The following is a 24,193-nucleotide window of genomic DNA, read 5'->3' as shown; positions in this document are numbered from 1 at the left end:
AGTGGATTGTTATTGGTATCTAAGACATGGTCTCTCTTACACACGCATGCCCGCACACACACACACACACACACACACGAGAAGCAGCCAAGATGGTTAGTGTGTGGCGTGGAAGAGCCTTAGAGACCACTGAGCAGTGAGGAAAGCTCAGGCTTGGAGCCAGACACAGAATGAATGCTCAGTAAACGTGTGTTGAAGGTTATTTTTAGCTGTACTGCTGATTCAGACCGATGGCGACCTCGTGTACAACAGAACTAAACCCTGCCCAATCCTGTGTCATCCTCACAATTGCCAGTATGTTGAGTCCATGACTGTGGCTACCGTACCACTTCAGCTTACTGAGGGCTCCCACCCCTCGCTGGCCCACTACTTCTCCAACTACGGTGACTTTCTCTAGCGGTGACATGTCCAAAGCAAGCAAATCGGACAATGTTCCACTGTAATCCATAAGGTTTTTTTTTTTTTAATTTTTATTGTGTTTTAAGTGAAAGTGTACAAATCAAGTCAGTCTCTCATACAAAGATTTATACACAGCTTGATACATACTCCTAGTTGCTCTGCCCCTAACAAGACAGCACCCTCCTTCCCTCCACTCTCTGTTCCGTGTCCATTTCCATAAGGTTTTCACTGATTAGTTTTCAGACGTAGATCGTCAGACCTTTCTTCCTAGTCTGTCTGAGTCTGGAAGCTCTGCTGTAACCTGTCCACTGTGGGTGACCCTGCTGGTATTTGAAATACTGGTGGCAGAAGCTTCCAGCATCAAGTAACAGGCAAGCCACCACCCAAAAAACCCAAACCCACTGCCGTGGAGTCAACTCTGACATAGCGACCCCATAGGACAGAGAACCGCCCTGAAGAGTTTCCAAAGAGTGCCTAGCGGATTTGAACTGCTGTCCTCTTGGTTAACAGCCGTAGCACTTAACCACCAGCCACCAGGGTTTCCGCAAGCCGCCAGAGTCCGGTGTATTGATTAAGGCACCGAAGTGTAAGCGCTTTCCCCAGGGGCACACGGATAAACCGCGGCGGCGGCGGCGCTGGTCGCCCGCCGGACCCGGCAACTGTCCGCGCCTGCGCGCTGGGCACCCGGCCGCTCGGGCCTGCGCACTCGGCGCCTGCGCGCTGGGCACCCGGCAGCTCGCGCCTGCGCACTCGGCGCCGGGGCCCACCGTGCGCAGGGCGGCCGCCGCCCCGGTACCCGGTCCTTCCCGGGGCGTAACCTCTTCGGGCTCTGGAACCCGGGCCGCCGGTGCCTTTCCGGCCCCGGGGGAAAGCGGCGTGGCAGGTGGGTGGGCGCGGGCCTGGGCCGCGGCGGTGCAGCTCCCGTGCCGGGCGGAGGGCGGGGAAGGGCTGCGCGCGGTCGGCGCTGACGGGCTGGGTCGGCGGTTGCAGGCGGTTCTCCGACCCTGCGGGGACGAGGGCGCCGGGGGAGCGGGCGGCGCCGCCCCGGGGCCAGTGGACGTGAGCTCGGGGCCGGGGTTGTCCTCGCTGTGGACAGGAGACCGGGTGTGACTGCGGCCGCTGGACCGCTTCAGCTTACTGAGGGCCTCGGAGGTGCAGTCCCCTGCGCGCCGTCGCAGCTGGTAGGCAGCAGAGCCGGGACTAAACCTAGATGGTCTTCACCCATTGTGAGAAGCAGCTCTCGGAGAAGAGCGAGGGGTTCTGCTGGTGTCTCACTTCATGTCACATCTGCATAACGTGAAACCTAATGATGCATGGTTATTGCTTTAAAATATTTGCGTAAGTAGCCAACTTTGTACGTGGAACAAAGCCCAAAAATAGTGGTTTGCTTTACTTTTTTTTCCTCAACACTTCTCTTTTCCATCCTTTTCCTCACCACCTTTCAATCCCCTGCTCACGGTGGAGGAGGCGGGGTGAGAGCTCTGCGTAAGGCCCTGGAGTGGGGCAAGTGTGAGAGAAATGGAAAAGTGGCTCTTTTCTGGGGGACAGAGTCTGAGCGTGCACACATGGGGAAAGGATTGAGGAGAGCCCTTGGAAGAAAGTCTGTCATGGATGGAGCAAATAAATGTGTGAACGCCAAAGCACTTCACAGAAGCACTTCCTGTCCCAGGCTAGCACTGCTAGCAAGTCACACAGACAGCAGGTTGCTGCCCGCACAGATATATGGCTTTCACTTGGAATTCATAAGCTGCCTCAGTGCCTGTCCCCACCCATCCTTACTTCCTTTCTGTATCAGAAAAAACATATATTCTTTCTCATTTCCAAGGCTCATTCCACCTACTGCTTGTGCCCTGGATTCCTTTCTTTCAGGAATTCTGTGCCATCAGTTTCCTCCTCTCTCTTGTATTTTTATCTTCACCCTCCTCCCATTGCACCTTTTCTCTGTTTAGAGACATGTCGTTGTTGTTAGGTGCTGTAGAGTCGAGTTCCAGCTCATAGCAACCCCATGTGACAGAGTAGAACCATCCCGTAGGGTTTCCTAGGCTGTAATCTTTACAGAAGCAGATTGCCAGGCCTTTCTCAGAGCCATCGGTTGGGTTCAACTCACCAACCTTTCAGTTAGCAGGTGAGTGCTTAACCACTGCGCCACCAGAGATACAACCAAGCCATTTCCCTCCTGTCCCAAAGAATGAACCCTCCCTTCCCCATCCCACTCTGCCATTCTGAGTCGCTGCTTCTCCCATAATTCTCACTCCACAGCCCCAGGCACCACCTTCTTCATCCCCTGAAATGACATCTGCCTCAGCTGACCACACCTTTCTGGAAAACCTTATCCTTGGAATTCCCTAACATCATTTCTTTCTGGCTTTTCTATGTTTCTACCCTTTGCTTTTCAGTCATAAGAGCAGGAACCAATGCTACTGAAGGAAGAAGTCCAAGCTGCACTCAAGGCACTGGCAAAAAACAAGGCTGCAGGAATTGACGGAATACCCATTGATAAGTTTCAAGAAACGGATGCAGGTCCAGAAGTACTCACTCATCTATGCCAGGAAATATGGAAGACAGCTACCTGGCCAACCACCTGGAAGAGATCTATATTTATGCCTATTCCCAAGAAAGGCCATCCCACTGGATGTGCAAATTATCGAACAATATCATTAATGTCACATGCAAGCAAAATTTTGCTGAAGATCATTCAAAAGCAGCTGCAGCAATATATCAATGGGGAACCAGAAATTCAGGCTCGTTTCAGAAGAGGACCAGGAACCAGGTATATCATTGCTGATGTCACATAGGTCCTGGCTGAAAGCAGAGAATACCAGAAGAATGTTTACCTGTGTTTTATTGACTGTGCAGAGGCATTTGACTTTGTGGATCATAACAAGTTACGGATAACATTTCGAAGAATGGGAATTCCAGAACACTTAATTGTGCTCATGAGGAACCTGTACATAGATCAAGAAGCAGTCGTTCGAACAGAACAACGGGCCACTGGGTGGTTTAAAGTCAGGAATGGTGTGCGTCAGGGTTGTATCCTTTCACCATGCCTATTCAGTCTGTATGATGGGCAAATAATATGAGAAGCTGGACTCTAAGAAGGAGAACGGGGCATCGGGATTGGAGAAAGACTCATAAACAACCTGCGTTATGCAGATGACATAAGCTTGCTTGCTGAAAGTGAAGAGGACTTGAAGCACTTACTAATGAAGATCAAAGACCACAGCCTTCAGTATGGATTACATTTCAACATAAAGATAACAAAAATCCTCACAACTGGACCAATAAACAACATCATGATAAACGGGGAAAAGACCAAAGTTGTCAAGGGTTTCATTTTACTTGGATCCACAGTCAACACCCATGGAAGTAGCAGTCAAGAGATCAAAAGACACATTTATTGGGCAAATCTGCTGCAAAAGACTGTTTTAAAGTGTTGAAAAGCAAAGATGTCACCTTGAAGATTAAGGTGCACCTGACCCAAGTCTTGGTATTTTCATCCGCCTCCTATGCATGTGAAAGCTGGACAATGAATAAAGAAGACTGAAGAAGAATTGACACCTTTGAATTCAGGTGTTGGAGAAGAATATTGAATATACCATGGACTGCCAAAAAGATGAACAAATCTGTCTTGGAAGAAGTACAACCAGAATGCTCCGTAGAACCAAAGATGGCAAGACTATGTCTCACATACTTGGGACATGTCAGGAGGGATCAGTCCCTGGAGAAAGACATGTTTGGTAAAGTAGAGAGTCAGCGAAGAAGAGGAAGACCCTCAATGAGATGGATTGAGACAGTGGCTTCAACAATGGGTTTAAGCATAACAACGATTTTGAGGATGGCGCAGGACAGGGCAGTGTTCCATTCTGTTGTACGTAGAGTCGCTGTGAGTTGGAACTGACCTGATGGCATCTAACAGCAACAACAGCAACTCTAACCCATATATCTAACTGCTAAATCTACTCTTGAAGATTTGTCCCAGAAGAATCTCAAACTTAGCTATCTAAAATTGAACTACATTAATAAATGTATCCCTTCTTCATTCTTTGCGTCTCAGTTCAAATCTTATCTGTCTCCTGAATAGCTCTGTAAACCGTCCCCTCCACTCCTCTCCTGCCATTACTCTCCTCTGGCCCTCCTTACCTCTGTCTCCCTGCCGTGTTTGTGGCCCTGAGACGTCCACTCTCCAGACTGCTGCTAGTGTAATCTTCCCAATGTGCAGCCTAAGAAGGCCATTCCTTGGCTTAAAAACCCTTCAGATCTTCCCCTTAGCATGGTTGTCCTCAACTCTGGGTTTGTGATCTATTGTGAGATGTGTCACAAGTAGCTTATTACTACTACTGATCAAAGTACTGAAGTTTGTGGATGGTTTGCTTTTTTAAAACTTAAGTTTTAGAACACATGCAAGGTTAACTCCAAACATTGTCAGCCTCACAGTGTCACTCTCATTCTGATGTGCTTTTTTCAGTGTGACATTAGTGCTGGTACCAGTAATTGCACAAGATCCAGGATCTACCCAAGTTAGTCTGTCAGGAATTAACGATCCTAAAGTGATAGCCTAAGGTAAACAGTCCCTTACAAAATAAAATCTAAATTCTTTAACTTGGTGCATTCTATTTATCTTTAAATCAACCCGAGGCCCCACTCCTCTGGGAGGCCCTCCCTGTTTCCGGTAGCACCTTATACCATGTACCTTACTGCAGTGTAATGTGCCCATTTACAAGTTCTCTCGTCCTGAATCGGGGCCAGCAGGGCAGTTACTCTCTTACATTTGTGTCTTTAGGGCACAGTGCCTGTCTCATAGTAGAGATTTGGCGAATTTTTGTTAAATAATTGAATGGATGTCTTGCTTGGTAAAGTGCAGAGTCAGTGAAAAAGAGGAAGACCCTCGACGAGATGGATTGACGCAGTGGCTGCATCAGTGGGGTCAAGCATAGCAACGACTGTGAGGATGGTGCAGGACCAGGCAGTGTTTCATTCTGTTGTGCATAGGGTCACTGAGTCGGAACTGACTCGATGGCACCTAACAACAACAACAATTGAATGGATATTCTGGTTCCTTCTTCTCTGCCTGTCCCTTAAATGAGAATGTTTGCAGAAAAGAGAATTACTGGTTAATTGGGAAACAGAACAGGATTGGTGCCTTGGGGTAAAGCTAGTAGGTCGAGTTGAAGATTCTGAGGTCTGACCCAGGCCATAGTCCCAGCAGACAGGTTCTCCCTTTTCTCTACCATTGTCAGTGTGGACATTACAGGGATGGGCCTAATTTTTGTGCCCTGTTCTACGTCCTCACTGATAATGATGAAGTGACAAACTGCTGCTGGAGACCTGGTGTGAGTTCTGCTCTCTGTCCTGCCACTAACAGTCACTTACCACTCTGGGCTTTTATTCCTTCAGGTATATAACAAGAGCTGAGGTAAGTCCCCTCCAGTTGTAACTAGAGCAGTTCTTCTGGAGCAAGGGTTGAACCTCCCATTTCATTTGCACCTTTACCAACCCTTCATAAGTGTCACTTCATGTGCTTTGCATGCTTCATAGCATTTGATTTTGTCACTGGCTGAGTTTTGGAGAGACAGGCTTGAATTGATCACTTCTTGATACTTTCAACAATCTTGTGGCTGGAAGGAGCTTCTCCGTATCATACCGGCCATTTAGAGTCTCCCTTAAGCCACCTCAGCCCCTTGTCATTAATTAAAGGTGGTCCGGCCATCTTTGGTGATCCTTCGTGTAAACATCACTCTGTGTCAGAACGCACTGGTTTTAAATCTTAATCTTCCTATTTTATCTACTTCTTGTTCAAGTCTGAAGGATGGAGACTAGTTACTTCCAGACATTTATGGCAGAATCATTAAGCCACTTTCCTCTGAGTCTTCTCTTTCCAAAGGAGACAAATCCTAGTTAGTTTACTGGGTTTTTCCTTCCCCATCACTTTCTTTTCTTCCCCCCACCTATATGCTGCCTACAGGAGAGACACCTTAGACTTAAAGACACAAACTAAAACTCAAAGGATGGAAAAAATATATCAATCAAACAACAATCAAAAAGCAGGAGTGGCAATATTAAACTCTCACAAAATAGACTTTAAAGTAAAATCCACCACAAAGGATAAGGAAGGACACTATATAATGATTAAAGGGTCAGTATACCAGGAGGATATAACCATAATAAATATTTATACACCCAACGACAGTTCTCCAAAATACATAAAACAAACTCTAACAGCATTGAAAAGAGAGGCAGCTCCACAATAATAGTAGAAGACCAACACACCACTTTCACTGAAGGACAGAACATGCAGAAAGAAGCTCAGTAAAGACATGGAAGATTTAAATGGCACACTCTACCAATTTGACCTCATAGACATATAGAGAACACTCCACCTAACAGCACATGGAACATTCTCCAGAATAGACCACATATTAGGTCATAAAGTAAGCCTTAACAGAATCCAAAACATCGAAATATTACAAAGCATCTTTTATGACCATAAAGCCATAAAAGTAGAAATCAGAAAAAGCAAGGGAAAAAAATCAAACACCTGGAAACTGAACAACACCTTACTCAAAAACTGTTGGGTTATAGAAGAAATTAAGGATGGAATAAAGAAATTCGTAGAATCCAATGAGAATGAGACCACTTCCTACCAGAACCTTTGGGACATAGTAAAAGCTGTGCTCAGAGGTGACTATATAGCAATAAATGCAAACATCCAAAAAAGAAGAAAGGGCCAAAATCAGAGAATTATCCCTACAACTCGAACAAATAGCAGCAAAAGAAGCCCTCAGACACCAGGAAAAAGCGAATAATAAAAATCAGAGCAGAATTAAATAGAGAACAGAAGAACGATTGAAAGAGTTAACAAAACCAAAAGCTGGTTCTTGGAGAAGATGGGGGGGGGGGGAAACATTGGCTAAACTGACAACAGAAAAACAGGAGAGGAAGCAAATAACCCGAATAAGAAATGAGATATTGGCAATATCACAGTAGACCTAATTAAATTAAAAGAACCATAACAGAATGCTGTGAAAAATTGTGCTCTTAACAAATTTGAAAACCTAGAGGAAAAGGACAAATTTCTAGAAACACACTACCTATCTAAGCTAACACAGAGATAGAACAACTAAATAAATCTATAAGAAAAGAAGAGATTGAAAAGGTAATTTAAAAATGCCCAACAAAAAAAAGCCCTGGCCCTGATGGCTTCACTGGAGAAATCTACCAAACTTTCAGAGAAGAGTTAACACCACTACTACTAAAGATATTTCAGAGCATAGAAAAGGACAGAATACTCCCAAACTTATTCTATGAAGCCAGCATATCCCTGATACCAAAACCAAGTAAAGACACCACAAAAAGAATTGCAGACCAATATCCCTCATGAACTTAGACGCAGAAATCCTCAACAAAATTCTAGCCAGTAGAATTCAACAATATATCAAAAAAATAATTCACCAAGTGGGATTCATACCAGGTATGCAGGGATGGCTCAACCTTAGAAAAAGAATCAATGTAATCCATCACATAAATAAAAGAACCACATGATCTTACCAATTGATGCAGAAAAGGGATTTGACAAAGTCCAACACCAATTTATAATAAGGACTCAAAGCAAAATAGGAATAGAAGGGAAATTCCTCAACATAATAAAGGGCATTTATACAAAGCCAACAGCCAACATTATCCTAAATTTAGAGAATCTGAATGCCTTCCCCTTGGGAACGGGAACCAGACAAGGATGCCCCTTATCATCACTCTTATTCAACATTGTGCTGGAGGTCCTAGCCAGAGCAGTTAGGCTAGACAAAGAAAGGAAGGGGATCCAAATTGGTAAGAAAGGAAAAAAAAAAAAAAAGGAACAAGTAAAAGTATATTTGCAGATGATATAATCTTATACACAGAAAACCCTAAAGAATCCACAAGAAAACTGGAGCTAATAGAAGAGTTCAGTAAAGTATCAGGATACAAGATGATGTTGTTAGGTACCGTCTGGTTGATTCTGACGCATAGCGACTGCATGCCCAACAGAATGAAACATTGCCCGGTCCTGTGACATCCTTACAGTCTTTCTTATGCTTGAGCCCATTGACTGACCCTGTAGTTTACCAAGCATGATGTCCTTCTCCAGGGACTGATCCTTCCCGTCAACATGTCCAAAGTATGTGAGACACAGTCTCGCCATCCTTGCTTCTAAGGAACATTCTGGTTGTACTCCTAAGACAGATTTGTTCATTCTTTTGGCAGTCCATGGTATATTCGATATTCAAGATAAACATACAAAATCAGTTGGATTCCTTTACACCAACAAAGAGAATGTCGAAGAGGAAATTACCAAATCAGTACTATTTACAGTAGTCCCCAAGAAGATAAAATACTTAGGAATAAATCTAGCCAGAGACATAAAAGACCTATACAAAGAAAACTACAAGACGCTAGTACAAGAAACCAAAAGAGACCTACCTAAGTGGAAAAACATACCTTGCTCATGGATAGGAAGACTCAATATTGTGAAAATGTCTATTCTACCCAAAGTGATTTATAGATACAGTGCAATCCTGATCCAAATTCCAATGGCATTTTTTAATGAGATGGAGAAACAAATCATCAGCTTCATATGGAAAGGGAAGAGGCCCCAGATAAGCATTACTGAAAAAGAACAAAGTGGGAGGCCTCACAGTACCCGATTTTAGAACCTATTATACCGCCACAGTAGTCAAACCAGCCTGGTACTGGTACAACAAATACATAGACCAATGGAACAGAATTGAGAATCCAGACTTAAATTCATCTACCTATGATAAGCTGATATTTGAAAAAGGCCCAAAGTTCGTTAAATGGGGAAAAGACGGCCTCTAACAAATGGTGCTGGTGTAACTGGATACCCATCTGCAAAAAAAATAAGACCCATACCTCACACCATGAGCAAAAACTAACTGAAAATGGATCAAAGACCTAAATATGAAATCTAAAATGATAAAGATCATGGAAGAAAAAATGGGGACAAAGCTAGGAGCCCTAATACATGACATAAACAGTATACAAAACATTACTAAAAATACACAAACACCAGAAGAGAAACTAGATAACTGGGAGTGCCTAAAAGTCAAATGCTTATTAAACAGAGAAGAAAATATTCTTTGATCGTTACGAGAGGGGGGAGGGAGGGAGGGAGGGTAAGAGAGGGGTATTCACTAATCAGATACTAGATGAGAACTACTTCAGGTGACGAGAAAGACAACACACAATACAGATGAGGCCAGCACAACTGGACTAAACGAAAAGCAAAGAAGTTTCCAGAATAAACTGAATGCTTCGAAGGCCAGTGTAGCAAGGGCGGGGGTTTGGGGACCATGGTTTCAGGGGACATCTAAGTCACTGGGCATAATAAAATCTATTAAGAAAACATTCTGCATCCCACGTTGGAGAGAGGCATCTGGGGTCTTAAACGCTAGCAAGCAGCCATCTAAGATGCTTCAATTGGTCTCAACCCACCTGGATCAAAGGAGATTGAAGAACACCAAGGACACAAGGTAATTAAGAGCCCAAGAGACAGAAAGGGCCACATAAACCAGAGACTACATCAGCCTGAGACCAGAAGAGCTAAATGGTGCCTGGCTACAACCAATGACTGCCCTGACAGGGAACGCAACAGAGAACCCCTGAGGGAGCAGGAGAACAGTGGGATGCAGACCCCAAATTCTTGTAAAAAGACCAGACTTAATGGTCTGACTGAGACTAGAATGACCCCAGTGGTCACGGCCCGCAGACCTTCTGTTGCCCCAGGACAGGAACCATTCCCAAAGCCAACTCTTCAGACAGGGATTGGACTGGACAATGGGTTGGAGATGGATGCTGGTGAGGCGTGAGTTTTTTGGATCAGGTGGACACTTGAGACTATGTTGGTATCTCCTGCCTGGAGGGTAGATGAGAGGGTAGAGGGGGTTAGAAGCTGGCAAAATGGACACGAAAAGAGAGAGTGGAGAGGGGGAGCAGGTTGTCTCATTAGGGGGAGAACACTTGGGAGTATGTAGCAAGGTGTATATAAGTTTTTGTGTGAGAAACTGACTTGATTTGTAAACTTTCACTTAAAGCACAATAAAAATAAAATAAAATGAACACTTATGTTCATCCAAAGACTTCACCAAAAGAGTAAAAAGATAACCTACAGACTGGGAAAAAAAAAATTTCCCTACAACAAATCTGATCAGTGTCTAATATCTAAAATCTACAAGATACTGTAAGACTTCAACAACAAAAAATCCAAATAACCCAATTAAAAAATGGGCAAAGGGTAGGAACAGGCACTTCACCAAAGAAGACATTTAGGGAGCTAACAGATACATGAGGAAATGCTCATGATGATTAGCCATTAGAGAAATGCAAATCAAAACTACAGTGAGATACCATGTCACCCCAAGAATGATGGCATTAATCCAAAAAACACAAAATAAACTTTGGAGAGGTTGTGGAGAGACTGAAAGACACACTGTTGGTGGGGATGTAAAATGGTACAACCACTTTGGAAATTGATTTGGCCCTTCCTTAAAAAGCTAGAAATAGAACTATCATAAGATCCATTAGTCCCACTCCTTGGAATATATCCTAGAGAAATAAGAGCTTTCACACAAATAGATGATATGCATACCCATGTTCATTGCAGCACTGTTTACAATAGCAAAAAGATGGAAGCAACAAAGGTGCCCATCAACAGATGAATGGATAAATAAATTATGGTATATTCACACAGTGGAATACTGCGCAACGATAAAGAACAACGATGAATCCTTGAAACAGCTCATAGCATGGAGGAATCCGGAAGACATTATGCTGAGTGAAATTAGTCACAAAAGGACAAACATTGTATTCAATCACTATTATAAGAACTCAAGAAAAGATGTAAACACAAAAACATTCTTTGATGGTTATAAGCATGGGGAGGGAGGGAGGGAAATATTCACTAATTAGATAGTAGACAAGAATTATTTTAGGTGAAGGGAAGGACAACACAATATAGGGGAAGTCAACACAACTGGACTAAATCAAAAGCTAAGAAGTTTCCTGAATACACCCACTCAGAGGGACAGAGTAGCAGGGGTGGAGGCCTGGGGACCATGGTTTCAGGGGACATCTAGGTCAATCAGAGTGTATTAAGAAAATGTTATGCATCCTGCTTTGGTGAGTGGTGTCTGGGGTCTTAAAAGCTAGCAAGCAGCCATATAAGATGCATCAACTGGTCTCAACCTACCTGGAGCAAAGGAGAATGAAGAACACTAAAGACAAAAAAATATGAGCCCAAGAGAAAGAAAGGGTCACATAAACCAAAGACTCCATTAGCCTGAGTCCTGAAGAACTTGATGGTGCTCAGCTATCGCCAAGGACTGCCCTGACAGGGCACACAACAGAGAATACCTGATGGAGCAGGAGAAAAGTGGGATGCAGACCTCAAATTCTAGTAAAATGTCCAGACTTAATGGTCTGAGACTGGAGGGACCCAGAGGTCCTGTCCCCCGGACTCTTTGTTAGCCCAAAACTAAAACCATTTCTGAAGCCAACTCTTCAGACAAAGACTAGACTGGACTATAAGACATTAAGATGATACTGGTGAGGAGTGTGCTTCTTGGCTCAAGTAGACACATGAGACTATGTGGGCAGCTCCTGTCTGGAGGCAAGATGAGAAGGCAGAGGGGGACAGGAGCTGGTTGAATGGACGTGGGAAATACTGGGTGGAGAGGAGTGTGCTGTCAAATTCTAGGGAGAGCAACTAGGGTCATATAACAATGTGTGTATAAGTTTTGGTATGAGAAACTGACTTGAATTGTAAACTTAAAGCACAATAAAAAAAAAAACCCAAAACTTGGATTTCTGTACTTCACTCCCAGAGTCTAGGGTAGGATCCAGGAATCTGATGCCCCTAATGTTGCCTCGGCTGCCCACCAAAAGGTCCGCTGTTTGAATCCACCAGCTGCCACTTAGAAACCCTATGGGGTGGTTCTCTGCCCTATAAGTTTGCTGTAAGGTTGCTATGAGTCGGAATGACTCGAGGGCAGCGGGTTTTCTTTTTTACTGTTGCCTTAAACCTGCTGATGTCGAGTCATTTCTGACTCATGGCGGCCTCGTGTTGCAGAATAGAACTCTCCATAGGGTTTTCCTGACTCTAATCTTTGTGGAAGCAGATTACCAGGCCTTTCTTCTGCAGCATCACTGAGTGGGTTCAGACATCACTGAGTGGGTTAATAGTCAAGCGCAAACTGTTTATACCACCCAGGGACCTAAAGTTGCCTTGCAGAGGTGTATTGGTCTACACCACCATTCCCGTCAGGTGCACCTTAGTCTTCACGGTGACATCTTTGCTCTTCAACACTTTGAAGAGGTCCTTTGCAGCAGATTTGCCCAATGCAATGCGTCTTTTGATTTCTTGACTGCTGCTTCCATGGCTGTTGATTGTGGATCCAAGTAAAATGAAATGCTTGACAACTTCAATCTTTTCTCCATTTATCATGATGTTGCTCATTGGTCCAGTCTTGAGGATTTTTGTTTTCTTCATGTTGAGGTGTAATCCATACTGAAGGCTGTGGTCTTTGATCTTCATTAGTAAGTGCTTCAAGTCCTCTTCACTTTCAGCAAGCAAGGTTGTGTCATCTGCATAACACAGGTTGTTAATGAGTCTTCCTCCAATCCTGATGCCCCAATTCTTCTTCATATAGTCCAGCTTCTCATATTATTTGCTCAGCATACAGATTAAACAGGTATGGTGAAAGAATACAACCCTGATGCACACCTTTCCTGACTTAAAACCAATCAGTATGCCCTTGTTCTGTCCCAACAACTGCCTCTTGATCCATGTAAAGGTTCCTCATGAGCACAATTAAGTGTTCTGGAATTCCCACTCTTCGCAGTGTTATCCATAGTTTATTATGATCCACACAGTCAAATGTCTTTGCATAGTCAATAAAACATAGGTAAACATCCTTCTGGTATTCTCTGCTTTCAGCCAGGATCCATCTGACATCAGCAATGATATCCTGGTTCCACATCCTCTTCTGAAACCAGCCTGAATTTCTGGCAGTTCCCTGTTGATATACTGCTACAGCTGTTTTTGCATGATCTTCAGCATAATTTTGCTTGTGTGTGATATTAATGATATTCTATAATTTCCACATTCGGATGGATCACCTTTCTCGGGAATAGGCATAAATACGGATCTCTTTCAGTCAGTTGGCCAGGAAGCTGTCTTCCGTATTTCTTGGCATAGACGAGTGAGCACCTCCAGCACTGAATCTGTTTGTTGAAACATCTCAATTGATATTCCATCCATTCCTGGAGCCTTGTATTTCGCCAATGCCTTCAGAGCAACTTGGACTTCTTCCTTCAGTACCATCGGTTCCTGATCATATGCCACCTCTTGAAATGGTTGAATATCGACTCATTCTTTTTGGTATTTTCAATTGCATCATGTGCATGTGAAAGCTGGATAAGGAAGACTGAAGAAGAGTTGACACCTTTGAATTGTGGTGTTGGCGAAGAATATTGAATATACCATGGAGTGCCAAAAGAATGCACAAATCTGTCTTGGAAGAAGTGTGGCCAGAATGCTCCTTAGAGGCAAGGATGGCGAGACTGCATCTTACATACTTTGGACATGTTGTCAGGAGGGATCAGTCCCTGGAGAAGGATATCATGCTTGGCAGAGTACAGAGTAAGCGGAAAAGAGGAAAACCCTCAACAAGGTGGATTGACAAAGTGGCTGCAACAATGAGCTCAAGCATAACAACGATTGTAATGAAGGCGCAGGACCGGCCAGTGTTTTGTTCTGTTGTGCATAGGGTCGCTATGAGCCGGAACTGACTTGCTGGCACCTAACAACAACAACCATTCCTGTAGCTTTTGTTCCTTTGTTGTTAGGGCATCCCTGAAGTTACTCCCCAGTGGAGAGGACAGGAGGCATGGAATGGTGGGGGTCCCAGGGTGAGGGAGCACTTGAGGAAGGTGGAAGGATCGAAGAAAGTGTGTGAGAAGCTGATGTCTTATCAGACTCTTGGAGGTACTGCAAGCGAGTTTGGGCTCTAGGTTAGTTGTCAACTGGGGGCAGTTTTGCCCCCCAAGGAGACATGTGACGTCAGACATTTTTTGTTGTTACAACTTGGAGCGGGGTTGCTACTGCCGTCTAGTAGTTGGGAACCAGGGATGCTGTTAAATATCCTGCAATGCACAGGAGAGTCTCCCACAGCAAAAAATTACCCAGCATAAAATATCAGTAACAGAGCAAAGAGCGTCTTAGGCTGAGTTCTCTAGAGAGGTAAAACCAGTGGTTAAGAGTTTGGCTGCTAACCAAAATGTCAGCAGTTCAAATCCAGCAGCCGCTCCTTGGAAACCCTATGGGCTGGTTCTACTTTGTCCTATAGGGTCACTGTGAGTTGGAATCAACAGCAGTGGCTTTGGTTTGGTTTTATATAAAGAAAATGGCTCACATGGTTGTAGAGTCTGGAAAGTCCCAAGTTGATGGATTAGGCTGGAGGCGTCTCCTGACTCACTTAACCCATAGGTGCTGGGGAATCCAAGAACGGAAGGTCATATAGGAGCCCTCTGGCTCACAGGCTGTGGAGACTAAAGAATCCCAAGGCCAGCAGGTAAGCTGCTAGCTGGAGTCCCAAGAACTGGAGGTCAGATGAACAGGAGCCAGGTACAGGATCCAGAGCAAGCAAAAGCCCGAGAGCCTTGCCAGAAAGTCCACCTATATTGGATGCAGGCCACACCCCCAAGGAACCTCCATTTCAACTGATTGGCTACTAACAGCAGATCCCATCATGGAAATGATGACATTATATCAGATCTCATCATCTAGGTGATTACATCAGTGAAAAGCTGGCATCATAAATGCCAGACCACCGAGGACCATGACCCAGCCAAGCTGGCACACAGCTGTAGCCCCCCAGAGGTTGAGCAATGATGCTCTGGAGTGTTGGGGGAGGGGACAGGCTGGAGGAAGAGCCCTAGTATTTTCTCATGACTGTCTGCATAAGGCTGCTCTGGATTGAACTATTTCTCCCTCTAAACTTGGCTCTTCTCTGCCCCTGCCTGACTTCTGGACATCATTTTCTGGCCTCATATCCTAGGTAAGCTGAGACTCAACAAGGGACTTTCTTTGTCTTCCCCTGTTCAGGGTCAGCCTGCCTTAGAATGAGACCCATTTGTCAACTGTACCCTGTGTCACAGTCATCCATGTAACTAAGTCCTTTTCATAAACTTGCTTGTTGGGGAAAGAAGGCTCTGTTCACTTCGAATCCATAGTTAGGACAAGGATTATTCTCATTGTATGTTGTTGTTAGCTGCCATCAGGTTGGCTTCTGACTCATGGTGCCCCCATGCACAACAAGATTGGACCATTGTGATCCATAGGGTTTTCACTGGCTGCTTGCTAGGCCTTTCTTAGGTGTCTTACTCTGGAAGCTCCTCTGAAACTTGTTCAGCATCACAGTAACACGCATGCCCCCACTGACAGACGGGTGGTGGTTGCGTGTGAGGCTGTGAATCGAGCCCGGGTATCCAACACGGAAGGTGGTAATTCTTCCACTGAGCCACCACTGCCCCACTGGTACACAGCATGACATCTTTACCATTCATTGAGTTGGTGTCAGGCTGTCCTCAGTCCCACCCAGACCTGCCTTGTTGATGGTCCAGGTTTGAGGGAAGATCTGTGGCTCAGAGCAGAGTCAAGTCAACAGCCCATATGAGGAGCAGAGTTTTGCCTTGTCCACCCAGTGCTGTGCGCTCTGCTGGACAGTCACAGGTCCCCTGCCTGGTGGGACTTCAAGGCATGGAAGTGACCTTTTTGCTCCACGCTTCCTTTGCTGTAAAGTCACATTGTTCCTCCCAGCTTTGACCGTGAGTGCACATGGTACCGATATCCTCTCGCTTGTTTTCTGTCCACCCAGCTCCTTGTCCTCTCCCTTCTGTGGCCTTCATCTGTCTCTAAAAAGTCACTTGACCAGGTCCTTACATCATTCCTTCATTCATTGCCTGAAACTTCCGTGGTGCCATTCACGCCTTGTCTTGTTTAAGCTTAGTGGGCCTTTACCATCACGTCAGTGGTTTTCTCCTCCCTCTTGTAGCTCATTAGTGTCCTTCCCAGACACTTCTTCAGCCTCATGAACATTGGTGTTCTCCAGAGTTCTGCCCTTGATTTCTGCTGCTTTTTACTGTACATGAGGGGTTCTTAGCCATTTTCACCCCAAAATAATGTGCAAGTGGGGAGGCTAGGTATTTTCCCAGAGTGTGGCCTACAGATGAAGAGGTCTGTGTCCCAAAAAAGGCCAACCCTGTGCTGCCCCCTCCCCCTGGGCAGCGCTGTGGTCTCCAGCTTTCAGACACCACCACATGCTGACAATTCCTGCATCCCTTGAGCCTAGAGTGCCAACTGCCTCCTAAATCATGTCACACGGTCACCTCAAACTCAGTACTCGGCAGTTAGATGTCGTGCTCCACCTCCCCCTTGCCCTTGTTGGGGTCCTTATCTCTTGTTTGTGCCTGGTGACCCTGCCTGCATCCTCCACCAAAACCCCATTGCTGTCGAGTTGATTCCAACTCGTAGCGACCCTATAGGGCAGAGTAGAACTGCCCCATATGGTTTCCAGTGAGCAGCTGGTGGGTTCAAACTGCCATCCTTTTGGTAAGCAGTCGTAGCTTGCTGTAACTCTTAACCACTGTGCCACCAGAGCTCTGGATCGCCAGAGCGATCTTAATCAAATGAAAGCTGGTGGCACCGCTTTCCTACTTAAGAACCCCAGCAGATCCCCACTCACAGAGAATGATCCAGACTTTTGTACATGCTTCAAACCCTTTTGGAAAGAAATGAGGTACAAATCTAAAAAATGAGCTAGAGTGTTGCATGCTAGAAGGGGAGCTAGGTGAAGGAATCGTTATCACAAAGGAGCCTCTTCTCAGAGGTAGGTGGAGAGAAGAGGAGCTTAAAAGTGGGAAGGGAGGAATCTATTAACATTGCCCCAGCCCCATTGGTGGGGAGCTCTTTAAGTAGTCCTTGCTGGTGGGTATGGGAGCAGCTTGCCCAGGGCTCTGGGCCTGGTTTCCTTGGAGAGGGGAATAATTTAAAAGCTGTATTGATTATGTAAGATCCAGTGGGACGGGCATTCCCTGGTGCTGTGATCCACAGGTTCTCCACACAGCTGGAGTAAGTGAGCCTCCTAGGCATCACTGGCCTGGCCTGGGCCCAGGTCCACAGGGTTGGGAAACTGCCATTTGAGCAGAGGCCCATTCTTGTCCTCTCTGCTTAAACCTTGACCCCTCCATGGACCAGAGTTGTCACTGCCCCTCCCCCCCAAGCACTGGCCCAATACTTAGCTCTCCTTTGTCCGCTTGGAATGGCCTCCCCACCTTTCTGAAGCCGCTGCCTCTCCCTGCAAGATGGAGCACTTCCTTGACCGCTGGCCCCCGTCTTTCCTTTTTGAAATGGTGCCGTATTCATGTGTTCTGCTGATCTCTAGTCAGTTGATGCCAGAGCAGAAGAGGAGCTAGTTTGGGGGGCAGGGAGGACTGTGGGGAGAGCAGAGGCCTGGGAACTGGCCAGGGTAGCTACTTTCTCACCTTGGCCTCTGTTCCCTCATCCTGGACAAAGATTGATCCCATAGCGCCCCGCCCCCCTGCTTCAGCCAGAGGTTACAGATTGGCCCATAGAATCTGGAAAGTAGCCTTGATTCCTTGGTAATTTGATCGAAAAGTTGAGAGAAGGTTTTCAGTGGGACGCTGTGCCTGTGCTGTCATTGGTGTTTGCACATGGAGACTGTCCCAGGAGGGAGACAAAGAGAACCACCTATCACCTTTACAAAAATTAGATCTGAAGTTTTAAATTAGTAAGGATAGATGATGACTGTTACCAAAAAAGTAAATTAAAATAAGATTTTACCCCAAGCTCAGATGTGAAAAGTGGGAAGAACTGGTAATATTTGGCTGAGTCGGGGCCCCTCCCCTGGGGCCAGGTCCTGTGGATACACCTCCTCCTGGCCACAACCTTACTCTTCAGGTCTGTCCTGGCCATGTGAGTTTTCAGCCCTGTGGGTAAAGGTCATCACTTTGTCCTGCCACCTGCTAGGACCCAAGAATGAGTGTGTGATTGTCTCTCCCTAGGGAGCTGCTGACCCTGAGCGGGCATTTGCAGCAGCCTCCTGGCATGGCCAGGCAGAATACATGGCGCCCTTTTCAGAGTGAATGCCAGCCGGCCCAGTGGCACCGTACCCAGTGACAGGCCCCACAGGACTCAGGCTGCCTGAGTTGACCATCTCATGGAGCCTCAAGGCAAGAAGCCGGAGGAGGGTGACGGGGACCGTGTAACGGCCCGGCTGCTGAAGGCACGCACAGGCGAGTTTGCCCTGGACTCCATCCTCTTGCTGAAGCTGCGCGGCCTGGGGCTGGTGGACTTGGGCTGCCTGGGCGAGTGCCTGGGCCTGGAGTGGCTGGACCTGTCAGGCAATGCACTCACCCATCTTGGCCCACTGGCCGCCCTGCGCCAGCTGGCCGTGCTCAATGTCTCCCACAACCGGCTGACCGGGCTGGAGCCGCTGGCTGCCTGCGAGAGCCTGCAGAGCCTCAATGCTGCGGGCAACATGCTGGTTGGCCCTGGCCAGCTGCAATGTCTGGTGGGACTGCGGGGCCTCGAGAACTTGCGGCTCCGGGACCCCCTCGCCAGGCTCAGCAATCCCCTGTGCTCCAGTCCCTCCTACCGGGCTGTGGTCCGAGAGCTGCTGCCAGGCCTGAAGGTGATTGACGGGGAGCGAGTGACGGGATGTGGCAGCGAGCTCTACCAGTTGTGTCGAGACCTGGACAGCACCCTGTGGTCCAGCCCCAGCCCAAGCCCCCAGGCCACCAAGGCCCAGCCGTGGGTGCAGCCTGGCTACTGGGAGTCCTGGCCAGCACGGAGCGGCTCCATCCTGGAGGAGGCCTGCCGGCAATTCCAGGCCACACTACAGGAGTGCTGGGACTTGGACCGCCAGGCCAACGACAGCCTGGCCCAGGCTAAGCAGGCGCTAAGCCCAGCAGGAGCCCCTTCCTCCTTCGTGTTCTGAGTCCCCCTGGCCGGGGCGCCCCACTCTGGATCTGGCTCAGCCTCTCCTCCCGGCCTGCTCCTGGTCCCCAAATTGGGTTATTCATTAACTGTTCCTAGGAAGGGCCCCTCTCCCCCACGCCCCACTCACTGCCCTCCCTGCTCATACCTCCCACATGGCCCCCGGCAAGTGTGAGGCTCCAGGCCACCTGTGGTGCCCTTCAGGGAGGTTGCTGTCTTAGGCCTCTCCTGAGCCTAGGTTCCCACTGCTCAGGCCTGAGACTGTGGAAGAAAGTTACTTCTTCCCAAGACCCATGGTAAGAAGGGTTGGGATGGGCATGTCTCCTGCCCCAGCCATTCCTGGTGGGGAGAAAAACATTCTGGAAAGCTGGAGTCTCCTGCCTTCCAAACTTGGTGTGCGTACCCTACCCTGCATGTCTCTGAAGCCTCTGGGCCAACTCACCCAGACCATCCCCTATTAAATCCTTATTTCTGCTCTGTTGTGTCAGCACCTGCCATTCTCTGTGGGCAAGTGAGGTTGTTGCCTCCTGCAGAAAGGGGTTCAGAGATGTCATTGCTCAGTGGACCCCATGCTGGCCACAGGGCCAGCCCCCCCCCCTTTAGCTGGGGGCGCACCTCCGGCACCTGCCTTCTCATGTGAGAAGAGGTGTCTCTGGGCCCTCCCTCAGGCCCGGGAGCTGCAGGACAGGGAGAGAGGGCAAGGAGTGTAGGGGCACAGCTCAAGGAGGCCAGCTTTATTGTCTGGAGCAGGGTTAGAGGTGGTGCTGATGACCTCCTGCAGTTATCCAGGGAGTGGGGCTGAATTCTAGAGGATAAGAGACAGATCTGGGTGTGAGGAGGCTGTCCTGACCCCAGCCTCAGCTTGCTCTCATCCCCCCTCCCTGCCTCCCCCAGCCTCTTCCATCCCAAACCCCAGGCCCTGCTGCTGTCCCTTCCTGACTTTGTCCCCCGCCTCCTACCGATCCAGGGCTCAGTCAGGGGGTAGGGCCTTGAAGAAGGCGAACTGTCCTGGGAAGTAGTAGCCGTGGGGGTCCTCACCGGCCCGCTCCACCCGGGAGCACTGGGCCTCCCGGTGTCCCTCAGGCTCCTGTGGCGTGAGTGGACTGTCAGGTGCGGAGAGGGTTCCAGCCACCTCTGCAGCCCTCACCACACTCCTAGGGGATATCTGGGCCGGCCTCTCCTCCAGGCTTCTGGACCCCTCCCAGAGGCCCAGCTGCAGCCAGTTTTCGGACCCCCTAGCTGGACCCCCAGCCCAGCAGGCTCTTACCTGAGGAGCCTGTGTCTGGATGGGGCAGTGGACCAACCGGCCCAGAACTCTGTCCTCAGAGCCCAGTTTGATGCAGGCCAGGCATGTTCGCTTCCGCTGGGGAGGGAAGTGTGGGAGAGATGAGGGGATAAAGGGTGGGAGGGCCTGGCCACCCCAGATGGAGACTGAAGAAGACTGCCTCTGCAGGGGTGGCTGCAAACACCAGAGGTGCAGCCCCTACCCCACAGGCCCTAAGGGTGTGATGGTCCTGCCAGCCGGTTTTGGGTGCGACCCCCCAGGACTGGGAGATTTCAGAAGTCAAATGACCCTGCGTTTTCATAGTGCAACTTCAGGGTTTTAGAATACGGGAATGGGTGAGTGTACGTGTTCACGTGTGGATGTGCATGCATGTGTAAGGGCCAAAACCCTCCTGGGTGGGCTCTCCCCACAACTTCACCACATCAGCTCTCATGTGTTAGCTTTATTTGCATTTTCTTGTAAGAACTGACTTGAATGAAAGGGTTCAGGCTAAATCCAGCCCCCTCCTGTAGCAGATGAGCAAACTGAGACCTTAGAAGGGCCTGCTGGCACAGGAGCCCAGGCCTGAGCTAAAACCCGGCCGCAGCAGTCCCAGTCCAGGGTGTCCCCATAGCAACTGGGCTGTGTCTCCACTTGGACATCACAGAAAACACCAGAGTCCAGACCAACCCATACCATGGGCTTCTTCCAGTAGTTGGCTAGATGGAAGGTGGGCCCCAGCTCTGGCAAAGATGTGTCCTTGAGGCAGCCCAACCCTCCCCACTCCTGCCTATCCAGGCCCCAGCCCACCCGCAGCCCTGGTCCAGTCTGAGCTGGTGCAGCTTCTGTGGTCCCCTCCACAGTGAGTAACCTCAGTTACACTGACAGACTCGAGCACGTGTCCTGTCTCACACATGCCCACACACACAGGGGTGCACACATACACTCAGATGCACACGCCCTTGCACTTATGATGTGCACACACACAGACACAGGCACACAGACGTGCACTGACACCATCCCTCACCCCGTTGGGTTTGATTTTGCACTCGGGCTTCTTCCAGTCCTCCTTCCGACAGTTTGTCTGCTGCAGCTTAAATTCCAGCCTCACAAAGATCCCTGCTGGCAATGGCTGTGGACAGACAGGAAGGCCAGCAAGCAGCCAGCTGGGTGGCCAGAGCAACACCTGTACATGGCCGCCCTCACCGCCCCCATGAAACCACATCTGCTTCAGCCCCAAGCACTTTGCCCAGCTTTGCGCCACCTCCCAAGGATGTTCTGGTCTCCAGAGGTGAGGCCCTAACCCCACACTTCTTCCCCTTTTCCCAGGCTGTCCTGCTACCTTATCGGTCGCCCTGTCCACGCTGGTTTCCCTGAAGGCCCAGTGTACGGGAGGATGCTGGTGGAACTCGGCCAGGGCCACCTGCAGGCCCTGACGCTGTGAGGCGGAGAGCTCGGCCCGGCCCGGGTCCAACGCGCCCAAACACAGGGCTAGCGTGATCAGCAGCCGCTTCATCACTGGGCACTGCAAAGGGGGTGGGTCCTCAGCCCTCCGAGGCCACGTAGCCCCTGGCCCTGCCCTGGGGCCCCGCCTCGCAGAGCCAGGCAGAAGTGGAGCAACTGAGGGATGGCCCTTTCCCCAGAATTGCCAGCGGGGTCTCCCGGGTCCCTCTGGGTCCAACCTTAGACCCGCGTGGCCCTCTCCTGGGTAGTGGGATGCGTCACTCCAAACCCCGCTTCCTGTGGACTGGGAAGTGGCGCCGATCCCCTCTTCTGGCCCACTCTCCCCATTGGGTCCCTGGGCCTTTCTCCTTCGCTGCTGGCCAGCCTCTCGGCCCCACATGGGCCTCGGCCCCGGGCTAGTTTCCCGGACAGTTCCAATCCCCCACCCCCATGAGGTCCAGACACAGCTGCAACGGAGGCTTCCCGGCAGAAAGAGGGGAGGGGAGGGGCGGGGTTAGGCGGGGAGGCTGGCCCGAGATCGAATATTTTGGGGAGGACGTAAACACGTGGGAGGAGGGCGGTGGAGGGGTGGGCTGTGAGGACACTTAACTCTCCTGGCGCTGGGGCAGTCCGCGTTCGCCAGCCCTACCCCTGTTCCCAGGAGCGGGGCCCCACCTCGGCCCAGCCCTACCCCTGTTCCCAGGAGCGGGGTCCCGCCTCGGCCCAGCCCTACCCCTGTTCCCAGGAGCGGGGTCCCGCCTCGGCCCAGCCCTACCCCTGTTCCCAGGAGCGGGGTCCCGCCTCGGCCCAGCCCTACCCCTGTTCCCAGGAGTGGGGTCCCGCCTTGGCCAGCCCTACTTCTGTCCCCAGGGGTGGGGTTTCACCTCGGCCAAGCCCCAGGCTTCCCTACGGCAGGCAGATGCCTCCCCCCTCCCTTTTGCTTTTTTCCTTCTCGCTGCCCTCTCCCAGCCCTTATCCGGACCACCCCCTCGTCCCCTACTCCCCATAGCCCATGAGTTGGGGCTGCCCGAGAGGTCGACCCTCCCTGAAAGCCTGTATCCGTGGTCATAGGACCAGAAAGCCACAGATGTTGGAACTGAAGCTCCTGTGAAAAGCAAGGGGCTCCCAGAGAGTTTGTCAGTTTCGCCCCTAGCGCTGCCCCCGCGTTCTCACCATCTGTCCGCCCGTCTGTCGGTGCGCTCCCGCCGTCCTGACTGCCCGACTGCCCGAGGTGAAGGCCTCGGCCTCGCCGCGGGCTCCTCCCCCCGTGGGGTCGGCCTCCTGGCACGAAGTCCGCCACCAGCCTGCCCTCCCCGCCCCCAGTCCCACCCTTCAGCCTCCTCTCTCCCCATCGCACCCCCCTCCCCAGTCCAGCCGCCCGATTGGACCGCCCCAGGCCAAGGAGCCAAAGGATTTCGCGGTCTTGGCCAGCGCTTCTTGTTCGCAGCTCTGCTCTCCGAAGCCTCCTGGTCGCGCCCCTGCCTCCTGGTGGGGCTGCCCTGTTATTGGCCCCTCCGGGTAGAAGGCCCTGAGATGCTCGTTTCAGGAAACTCCTCCCGGAGATTCGGACCCTCAAGCTAGATGAAAACTTGCGAAGCCCCTTTCGGCAGGCCCCTCTCCCTGCCTCCCACGCTGCAGCCAGACTGAAACGGTTTCTTTTCAGGGGTGGACGTGGGTGTCTAACAGCCTGACCAGCTGCAAAGTTCTGCTTTTGTGCAGTCTTGATCCCGCAGGCTGCCTTTCCGGACCAGTCCCTCTGGTTCCAGTCTCCTTGGCGGCAGGAAGACTCAAGAGCCTCCATTTGAGGTGCGCCCAGCCTTCAGAACAGAGAACAGGGCAGTGGAATTCTTAAGGCATGTGGGGAATCAGAGAAAACAATGTGCAAATATTGGCTCAGCTCTGGGGTGCATTTCAGCCAATATAAACAGGCTCTGGGGTTTTGCATAAGAGTAATAGCAACAACATCTGCTTAGTTCTAGGTGGATTATCTCCTTTAATTTACTGAATCTTTCTGAACTTCT

At 49.3% G+C, this 24,193-nt stretch overlaps 2 protein-coding genes across 6 annotated transcripts; one reads left to right on the top strand and one right to left on the bottom strand.

Annotated features, from left to right (window-relative positions):
- Positions 1 to 1,161: 1,161 nt before the first annotated feature.
- LRRC61 (leucine rich repeat containing 61) lies at positions 1,162 to 19,942 on the top strand. Of its 3 annotated transcripts, XM_064289576.1 has the most exons (3): positions 1,162 to 1,282; positions 13,385 to 15,506; positions 18,532 to 19,942. In XM_064289576.1, the coding sequence occupies exon 3, from the start codon at positions 18,687 to 18,689 to the stop codon at positions 19,464 to 19,466; it is 780 nt and encodes a 259-aa protein (XP_064145646.1). In that variant the 5' UTR covers positions 1,162 to 1,282; positions 13,385 to 15,506; positions 18,532 to 18,686; the 3' UTR covers positions 19,467 to 19,942. The 3 variants fall into 3 exon arrangements, 2 of the variants coding, with proteins under 2 accessions (XP_064145646.1, XP_003420630.2); XR_002783774.2 differs by lacking the exons at positions 13,385 to 15,506; positions 18,532 to 19,942 and adding an exon at positions 2,796 to 9,542; XM_003420582.4 differs by lacking the exon at positions 13,385 to 15,506.
- Positions 19,943 to 20,155: 213 nt separating this feature from the next.
- Positions 20,156 to 23,443, bottom strand: RARRES2 (retinoic acid receptor responder 2). 3 transcript variants are annotated; one of them, XM_003420548.4, is made up of 6 exons: positions 23,346 to 23,441; positions 22,072 to 22,254; positions 21,757 to 21,861; positions 20,733 to 20,828; positions 20,425 to 20,552; positions 20,156 to 20,270 (listed from the first exon to the last, which is right to left on the bottom strand). In XM_003420548.4, the coding sequence occupies exons 1-5, from the start codon at positions 23,346 to 23,348 to the stop codon at positions 20,436 to 20,438; spliced, it is 504 nt and encodes a 167-aa protein (XP_003420596.2). In that variant the 5' UTR covers positions 23,349 to 23,441; the 3' UTR covers positions 20,156 to 20,270; positions 20,425 to 20,435. The 3 variants fall into 3 exon arrangements, with proteins under 3 accessions (XP_003420596.2, XP_064145647.1, XP_023395296.1); XM_064289577.1 differs by lacking the exon at positions 23,346 to 23,441 and adding an exon at positions 22,412 to 22,652; XM_023539528.2 differs by lacking the exon at positions 20,425 to 20,552 and having other exon boundaries at positions 20,176 to 20,270; positions 23,346 to 23,443.
- Positions 23,444 to 24,193: the final 750 nt, after the last annotated feature.

The sequence above is a fragment of the Loxodonta africana genome, chromosome 8 (assembly GCF_030014295.1).
Source record: "Loxodonta africana isolate mLoxAfr1 chromosome 8, mLoxAfr1.hap2, whole genome shotgun sequence".
In the NCBI taxonomy this organism is placed as follows: Eukaryota; Metazoa; Chordata; class Mammalia; order Proboscidea; family Elephantidae; genus Loxodonta; species Loxodonta africana.
The sequence above is the reverse complement of the archived record's forward strand: the minus strand, read 5'-3'. Positions and strand labels throughout refer to the sequence as shown.